At 35.4% G+C, this 9,357-nt stretch overlaps 1 protein-coding gene across 4 annotated transcripts; it reads right to left on the bottom strand.

Moving 5' to 3' along the window:
* Positions 1-262: 262 nt before the first annotated feature.
* LOC119998145 (EEF1A lysine methyltransferase 2-like) lies at positions 263-9,032 on the bottom strand. 4 transcript variants are annotated; one of them, XM_038845374.1, is made up of 7 exons: positions 8,700-9,032; positions 6,328-6,453; positions 4,092-4,292; positions 3,125-3,221; positions 1,178-1,281; positions 969-1,020; positions 263-736 (listed from the first exon to the last, which is right to left on the bottom strand). In XM_038845374.1, exons 1-7 carry the CDS (start codon positions 8,927-8,929, stop codon positions 512-514), a joined length of 1,035 nt encoding a protein of 344 aa, XP_038701302.1. In that variant the 5' UTR covers positions 8,930-9,032; the 3' UTR covers positions 263-511. The 4 variants fall into 4 exon arrangements, with proteins under 4 accessions (XP_038701302.1, XP_038701303.1, XP_038701305.1 ...); XM_038845376.1 differs by having other exon boundaries at positions 596-736; positions 920-1,020; XM_038845375.1 differs by lacking the exon at positions 6,328-6,453.
* Between the last annotated feature and the right edge of the window lie 325 nt (positions 9,033-9,357).

Below are 9,357 nucleotides of genomic sequence, written 5' to 3'. Positions count from 1 at the left end.
ATGTCAATACCAAACATATATTTTAACAACGAAAGCAAAGACAGAGATGGCAAATGCTGCAAACGAGCCATTGGCAATGAGTTTACATGTAAGGACAGATCCATCCATTAAGGTGTGAATTCGAGTCCCGCCTCCTCCCCGTCCCTTGTATCAAAAAAAAGATAGAGATGGTAACATGCTCTCTATATATCAGTGAATGTACTTTGTCGTGATGTCATCCTCATTATATGCACTTTTAGCAGTATTACCAAAACCCAGGCCCTCTTGCAAGCCTTGCATGGCTAAAAATGGATGAATATCACTATCCACGAACGGATTTCAGTACAAAATAGTTGTCTATTTAACCATACTATTTAAACACATTCCCAACTTTCCACAAGCAAGTGAATTACATTCAATGCACTCAAGAATACCCTAAACCATTCAAAAAACTTCCATTAAAAAAAAAATGAAAACCAAAAACCATAACAAAACCTGAGAGTATAACCCACCAATAATAAAGACCTAAAGCTCAATTCCTGAGAAATGCCACAGTAGCAACACGAGATTCCACCACGCCATCAAACATGAATGTCCGATGGGTGCGGACATGACTGTAGTATTTAAATGGAGGATCTCTACACCCTTCTTGGTCCTTGGGGTTCTCAGGATGCCGAGTTGCTTTTATCTTTCTTTGACTGTAAGTTTCCACTTCTTGAACCAATTCATCCTCTGTACTTTTACATGATGTGATGACCTACCAATAGTAGAAGTCGTTTTTAGAGCTCAGAGGAGAACGAAAAGTAAATAAAAGAACGAAACGAAACGTAAAATCTGGGTGGGGTAACAAAGTCAGGAAATGGACAATGATCTAGACATGATATTCTAATGCAGTATGCAACTATGCATAGGTTAAGTCCTCCTGAACCAAAAGGCCCACCTAAAGAGAAATAGATCATGCAGCCTAATTAGAAAGTATAGACACTTACAAAAATTCCACCAGGTGCCAGTAATTTAGAAACAGAATCCCAGTAGATGACCCTGAAATGAAAAAAAAAATCCATGGTGTTACTGCAACTTAACAGTGATTAAATGCCTTTATAGCAAGAGTGACCGATTGTATTGTTAAACATAAGTAGAGTGCAATATTGAAAATGAAATAGAAGAGTCAGGACCATGCGTAATGCTGATTACTTACCTTTTAATAGGCCCATCAGGATGCAATCCAATGACATCTAAGGTCCCTTTGTCCACAACAACTTGAAACTGCCTCTCCATTTTTGTTTCAAGGACGTCATCAACCTTAAACAATTGTCTGGCAAATGTTAAATTTTGAAGATATGATCTGATGCAAATTCACCATGGTGAAATTCAACTTACAGAATTATCAAAACCAAGTACTTTAACCTGAAAATATGTTTCATCAAGTGCACAACACACAAGAAAGAAAGGGAAAGAAAGGAAAAGAAAGGGGTCTTAAATGTCCAACACGATACACATATCTAACCTAGAACATGAAATAATTTTAACAGCTTAAATAGCACTTAATCATTAACTTAGTTTTCTTTTTAAAAATGATAGATTATGGAGCATGTCTAAATAGCGTTATTCATAAAATTCGATAACAATGCAGTATTTCAGAAAATTACAAATGAAAAGATATCATGAATGTAAGTGAAATATTTCATCCTCATCTCTCTCCACGAGAGCAACCAAAATAATTTAGAAGCACAGAAAAATGCTATAAAGAAATAGGAATTTGTTTTCGACATAAGTAATCTTTTAAAGGTATAATTGAAATAATTTTGTAAGGATTCATTCACAACTTCATAAATCAAGATAGGCTTCTTGTCGTCTATTAAGTTCTTGAAGGACTTTCTCATGAGCTTATCAAATTGTAAGTGAAAATAATCAGATTGAAAAGTTAGCTAACATGAATCAAACAATATTTTCTCTGTGCCTCAACTGCCAAAGGAACCCGTTGGGTAAACAAAAACCAAACACAAGGTTGTAATGAATGTCGCGTGTGCTAGCCAAAAGGTGCCAATGGAGGCATAAGAGGCAGAGAAAACCATGGGAGTATCTCCAAAGCAAAAAAAAAAGCACAGGACAGGGGAGTATATATTAGACCTTTAAATTGAAAGTAAGATGCATGGTGCTACGATAAACGATTTCTCCAATGCATAATTATATAACTTGTCTATATCCATCAAACTTGGTTAAATAATAAAAAGGTCTCACAGCCAAGCTTTGCTGCCAACTGATAGCACCAGACAAGACATGCTAGGGGCCTTAGTTAAGACAAGAACTTTCTTTTCACCCATTAGATGGCTTTTATGGGGTGTCAGGTCATGCATGGAGTTAAAAACAATTTCTATAATACCGGAAGTATTCTTTTTTATCAAAAGTGATAACTTGTATATCTTACTTAAAAGTATTAATCCCTGAAATGAAAAGGTCAAACTAATCCGGCAAATAAAGTCACGTGCAAAAGTTCCTTAGCCCAATTGAACCATTATTATTTACTTGATCTTTTTCCTTTTTTGAAGAAAAATTTCAAATCATTTTGACCAACTTCTGATTTACCGCTGGAAATAATAAATGGTTCAACCCCACGTACCTCCCTACCCAAAAGAAGAAAAATGAAAAGCAACACATGCGAAACAGGGTAAAATTTACGGATCAACTGTACAGCGATAGCCGATAAGGTTGAAAAGCATATGTTTCTGTCTTCAAATTATCCGCAACAGTTACAATTAGGCGCCTAAGAAAAAATAGCTTCGTCATATCTCATTAAGTTGAGATTCTCTTGGCTATGCACCAGAAGTTGCCCCTGTTCCCATATGTTTTGTGTATGTCTAAAGGCAAACAACGTAATTAAGCCCACAAAACTAATATATGAACTTCAAAGGCATCATAGATAATATATATATATATATATATATATATATATATATATATATATATATATATATATATATATATATGTGTCTAATGAAAGTTGAGAGATAAAGAAAGAAGTAAAAAAGTTATGAGACCCACGATAGTACATATTAAAAAGCATAGAAACAAATTGGAAAGAACAATTCATGCAGAATATAAACAGACTAGATAACAATTTCATAATATACTAAAGTTGTCATACCAAAAATTTGATATTGGAAAACCCATCATGAACAGCAAGGCTCTGAGCAAGATCAATAGCTGCTTCACTATAATCTATTCCGGTTAAATCACAAAACCTGAACCCAAAAAGAGCGAGTTTTATCTCTTTGATGAGAAATGAACAGTTAAAGTTGTTAAACAAATAACAAATACCATAGCTAGGTTTGGTCAATTCTCTCTCTCTGCTTCTCCGTCTTACTCTATTTTAAAACCAAATTTTACATCTACTTATTTTCCTTCACAAAGAAGTCTTGGAAGTTCCCTTTTCATTATATCTACCTCTTACATCTGACCTACAATAAGGAACCAAATTTTACTTATACTTATTTTCCTTCACAGAGAAGTCTGGAAATTCCCTTATCATTTTATCCACCTCTTCCATCTGACCCACATTTACAAGAATGCTTCTCACACCTGTATTTATTTGACTTGGGATCTCATTGTTTCATTAATTTGAGAAGCTCTCTAGGTGGAAAAAGAATCAGAATCCAAAGACAGTTGCAATCAGGTAGAAATCTATTCTGAACATTTTTATGGGGTGATTCAGCAGTCAAGGGAAAAAAATACCATCTACTTCCGTGGCAGTCTGTCAAAGCTTCCTGAGGGCACTCGTGAGCTGGATATCATCTTTCTGTGTTCAACAAAGTATGAATATGAAATATTATTCTTCCTTTCCTATTTTATCTTCGTTAACCTCTAGAAAAACTAACTATTAAAACATTCACTTAAATTTTAGGGAACAAATCCTTCACGACTGCCACATATCTTGAAAGCCAAAAACTCATATCCTAAGTATGACTCATCTTATAATTTTCACAGTATTTTGTTTAGTCTTAAAGAAAAAATTACTATAAATTTAGAACACTGATACTAGATCCTTCTGAACTAAAAATTTACAACAACTTAGCATGTAATACCAGAACTACATGCAAAATCTCAAAGCATACCCTAGCTTAGCAAGTTCTTGAAGAAGTATGCCATTGCCAGTTCCAATGTCGAGCACACTCCATTCAGACAAACATTTATCACCTTGTTCAACTAGCTCAGATGTGGTATCATCAACAAGATTCGGCATCTGAACTTGAGAAATCTCAATGCACAAGCTTTTGGTCAAGGAGGTAACAACATCCATGACATCAACTCCAAACCTACATTAAAAATTGTAGAAAAAGAAACATCTGACAATTTAAGAGTAAAAATAATCATACCAGAATAAAAAGCTAAAAAACAGTTTAATAGCAAGAGGAAAAAAAACATGTCCATGTCCATAAGATACTAAGATTGATTGGAAAGGACAGTAAGCCAAGTCCCAATACCCCAAAAAATTTCATCTCTAAAAGTAAAGATTAGCAACTGAAGGGAATTGTGGCAAATCTTTGGTTCCCTCAGAAATCGAGATGAACAAGGGAATGGCTTTAGATTTATCATCCTCTACAACAGCTAAAATATTCAACTGAGTCTACATCAAACTACATTACAAAAAAGACTATATGTGCAGGAAAGCAGAAAAACAAAGATAGAGAGAATACAATAACATAACATATGTACTTAAGTTGATCTCTTTCCACCTTTCTATATGTGCAGTTGGAACTTGTAGAAGTTAAAACTTAAGACCACATTGCTATTCTTAACTTCAGATTTGCCGCAGTCAAGATCAGGACAAAAAACGCTCTTGGATTTGAATTCCAAGAGCTGTTTTAATTAGATTAGTGTTTTATCATCTTAGGATTTTTAAGTACAATTTTTATGTAAAATAGCCAGAACAAGAATCAGGTCAATTTCATGGGTTCATTCGGAAGTCGGCTTGGGTTAGGTCAGATTTCCAAGTACATTAGAGTTTTACAGTGAACATGGTGGCCTAATTGAATGACAATGTTTCTGATACAAGTTACAACATCTATATCAGCCATAGCAATTCAAATATAGTCTGACATTGTATGAGAAAAAATTTCAGGCTTAGTCTTTCCCAATTAGAATTTGTTGTTAAGCCCGGCAGTTGGACCCTGCTGAGGTGTTTTTGCAAAAAAATGCAGTCCCTTAAGACGTGTCACTTTTGGTGTCTATATGAATTAACACATCCCAACCTCTATCCATCAGCTCCTAGAGCTAGGGTTCATTAGCATTACCTGTTACTATTTCTCTAAACTCTTCCAAATATTTAGTTTAGGACTACGTTCCTAAAATGAACCGAGTAAGATATGAACCCAGAGCATCATTTTTGAATCAAAGTAACCATTTCAAGATGTTGGGTAGACACAAAGTATCAGATATATTCAGCAAGTATCCAAGAAAGTTTGTGACTGACAAATACTAATTGTGCTCTTATACAGTGCTATAAGGTCAAGAAAAGCTTAAAAAGAGTTATTGGCCTCGTGGTAGCCCACTCCTTAAGACTCAAATCAAAATGAACTCCCAGGTTCCAAGTCCCCTCAGACGCTAACAATGCTGGTAAAAGAACATAACTTACCAAAAAAAAAGGACAAGAAAAATCCGTTGAGCTTCCAAAGTTATTAAAAGAAATCATAAATGACTATCATACAATGTGCGTTATAGAGACTTCACTCGGTTTTGGACTGATGGGCGGATGTGTTTTCGCTATCAAATGGGCAAAAACATTGAAGAGTTCTAGTGCTTTTTAGGAAATTTAACTCACACTGCAATTAGGGTCAAGATCATACTCTTTTTTCTTTCTTTGTTTTTTGATAAAACGGCTTATAAAATAAAAGAAGTGGGACACTGAAGGAGTCAAAGGTGTTGGTGCTGCGGTAATAAAACATGCTGCAAAAGCAAGGCATGTGGGAGCGACCAATGTGCTGATTCGGGCATTCCTCCAATGCTGGGAGTATGAGAAAGCCCCGATTCGATCAGTTCCGTTGCCCAAATCGAATGTTCTACCTGACTCAATCCCCTTCTTCAGGAATGGCGGCATGGCATGGCTTACTATCCAAAAAACAAACCCTGCTAAGATGTCGAGGAAAAAGTTCAATGACATTTAACCAAGTCATGCTGATGATAACAAATTGCTGACAAGGTAAATGAAATTTCTACATTTTAAAAAGATGCCCATTATATTTCCAATTTTGCATTAGGTTAGGAAACATATCATGCTTAATGTCAATTCTAGGAAAAAGAATAAGTTACACATTTGTAATGGAAAAATTACACAAACAAAGCAACCCTTACCAAACTTCACCAGCATGGCCATGTTCACGGAAGTTTGCCAATTCATTTGCATATGCAGAATCCCAATAACTCTGAAAACCGAGCATTGACGTTAATGCTTCAGGATCAGGTTCTTCTTTGTCAGAACTGTGTATATAGCATGTTTCAAATCCATATAAGTGCATTCAACAAAATTTGAGACAAGGGATATGGATTCATAAAATAGCTGTTACGAAACACCACATTTTGATTGGGACGAAATGAGCTTAGATAAGACGGCATCAAAAGTTAACAACTCGTTTTCATAGAAAAGAGTAGCTTGACAAAGCTAGTTTTTACTGTAAGTGTATAACCTAACTTAATGGATTAAACAGACGAAGAGTCGGATCCTAAACATTGAAACAAACTATAATAGATAGGAAAAAAAATTCCATCCGTACAACAAACTATGTAACCTTGTAGCTTTTCTTTACCCTTTCACTGTCTAACCAAAAATGATGTAGGGCAAGCATTAACCTTTCTTCATTCCTCCAATAAAGTACAGAGCAAAAGATATTAGTGCTTTTCCTCTTTTCTCATCTTGCATCCTTTCCTCTCCTTATGTATCCCATCCTCTCATACCTTTCCATATCATATATAGTTTAACAAAAGTTTGGATGGTGCAGAACAGGTGCAGTTAAATCATAAATGGAAAGGGATTCACCTCCCCCTCTTTGGAGGTCTCATCAGGAAGGGGCGAGCTTGAAAGAATACTATAATCCCTTAAATCTCATCACACCACCCATCTTTGTTATGCCCTATGATGAAATTGAACAAGAAAAGTGATGGAGATAGAAAATAATTCAAATTAGTGTCTTCTTCAGGTTGATGTCTATTTTTCAGAATTGAAGAAGAACCTGCATATTATTTTCACGATTATGCAAACGTGAGGTTTTTATTTGTTTGTCTGTAACGACTTTATATAAAAAGCCAAAATCTTCTTTTCCGCAATTTCCTCCCATTTCTAACCATGGACGAAGAAAAAATGCATATTAATTTTCACTTGGTTCGGTCGCCTTCGTTTAATAATACCTACTCCATTATGAAAGTTACATCAGTTTCCTTGATTTCACTAATTTCCTCATTCCTAAGAAAGTAATAGTGTCATAAACTGATAATTTGTACGTAAGCTGCCGCATTTACTGCTTTTACATAAATATCAAATGGCATAAAAATCAATTTATTGGACATCCTATCATTTTCTCTCCTATTAATTTTCAGCCAAATATGAAGAGCGTTATTTTCCATTCCAATCCTCTCCTAACTATTACAATTACAATTCCAAAGTTTGGATCAGAATCGTTCACTCTCCGCCTCCGCGTCATCCCAACTCCTGAAAAAAAAAAAAAAGAGGAAAGAAACAACCCTTTTGGAAACCGGAAGCCATGAGTAACAGATATTTCTTAGGAAGGAAGAGTGACTTTTGCATGAAAAGGATGGACTCTAGCTAAGGGTGGGAAGAAAAGTAGATAAGAAGGATAAGGAGATAGTCAACTGTTTTGTTAAAGTGAAGGTAGATCCAATTATGGATACAAAAGATGATCTTAGAATCTTAAAGCTGCCATACCACTCAAGGATCAAAAAGGTATTAGGAAGCAGTTTGAGCAGTTGCTGGAGATAGTTAGAGAGTTGCCAGAGAACTTTAGTATAAAACTATAAATGTTGCAAGAATTATAAAAATGTTGCAATCTAAACTTCAGCTGTGTATCCATTTCAGGATTCTCGGTTTCCTCAAATTAATCTAGTTGTATCATTTCCTTGAAACACAAATACCATATTAAGATTAGTTACTTTGTCATTCAACCCAAAGTTAAATTATTGGTTTGAGTCGTTTCACATCATTTATATCATATTCTAACATTATTTTTCATTCATATCTTTTTTTATTTCATCCAATTCAAAGGACGTTCACTGCACCACGATTCTAAACCAGAATGCGTCAACCATGAATATTGCATTACATCATCAACATCAACTTCATTACTCGTACCTCTATTAGACAATCAAGTTTGAATTCATTCATATCTTTTTTTATTTCATCCAATTCAAAGGACGCCCACTGCACCACGATTCTAAACCAGAATGCCTCAACCATGAATATTCCATGAAATCATCAACATCAACTTCATTACTCGTACCTCTATTAGACAATCAAGTTTATTAACTCTATAATGTGTGCAGACAATAGACTTCGCGTGATTATGGTCCCCAGTATAATAAGCGAAATAAAAATAAATAAAAATAAAAAAAGTTGAGCAAAGCCATAATTACGTAGCATCACATATAGCTTTTACATGTAAAGAACTCTTAAATCACAATTCAATTTCCTACATTTTCCCGGTACCCAAACATACCTGTAATCTGAGGCAGTGTGGAAATTTCCAAATGAGAGGGCCTCGGCTGCATCGGCATGGCGCTGCTCATCATCGAGTATGCTTCCGTAGTCACTCTTTATAGACCACGAGTCCGCTGCCACAGACCTTTCGTCGTCCGACACCAAATTGCCTGCGCCGGTGACTCTTGTCAGCAATTGCTGCTGCAGTGAGACGTCCGATTCATCGGGTGGAATTTGAATTCCTGCCATGGAAGTAAGGGTTAAAGGAGGGAGGGTTTACAGGAGATTTTGCGTTGACAGAGTCACAGAGATCCAGGAGTACGCCTCAAGACTCAAAGAAAAAAGTCCCGGTTTTGTTGCACTAATTTTAAGGTCATGTAGTACTAATCTCTTAGGCTCCGTTTGGTGCGATGGATAAGATTTCGTATAGTATAAAATTATCTTTTAATGAAGTTATCGATGTTTGGATGTTTTTTAAAAATCTCTAGATAGTATAATTTTATACAAAAGTGGCTCTTATACGATGCAGGTCGTATAATATTAAAACACCTCCAACTCGTTTTTATTTTATACGGAGCGTTTAGTATAAGAGATAACATGTCAAAAGATAAAAAAAAACATTCACCCTCACTTTATATAGGAAGAGAGAAAAAGTAAACCCTAGAACTATACATACC

The sequence above is a fragment of the Tripterygium wilfordii genome, chromosome 5 (assembly GCF_013401445.1).
Source record: "Tripterygium wilfordii isolate XIE 37 chromosome 5, ASM1340144v1, whole genome shotgun sequence".
Classification (NCBI taxonomy): Eukaryota; Viridiplantae; Streptophyta; class Magnoliopsida; order Celastrales; family Celastraceae; genus Tripterygium; species Tripterygium wilfordii.
The sequence above is the reverse complement of the archived record's forward strand: the minus strand, read 5'-3'. Positions and strand labels throughout refer to the sequence as shown.

What these genes read in the sequence shown, in the direction of transcription:
- LOC119998145 (XM_038845374.1), bottom strand. Translation starts at nt 8,929, where the DNA reads ATGGCAGGAATTCAAATTCCACCCGATGAATCGGACGTCTCACTGCAG. An exon ending in CAAGAACTTGCTAAGCTAGG is followed by an intron (nt 3,222 to 4,091) that starts GTATGCTTTGAG and finishes TTTTGGGTTCAG; the next exon opens with GTTTTGTGATTTAACCGGAA. An exon ending in TTTCCAATATCAAATTTTTG is followed by an intron (nt 1,282 to 3,124) that starts GTATGACAACTT and finishes CAATTGTTTAAG; the next exon opens with GTTGATGACGTCCTTGAAAC.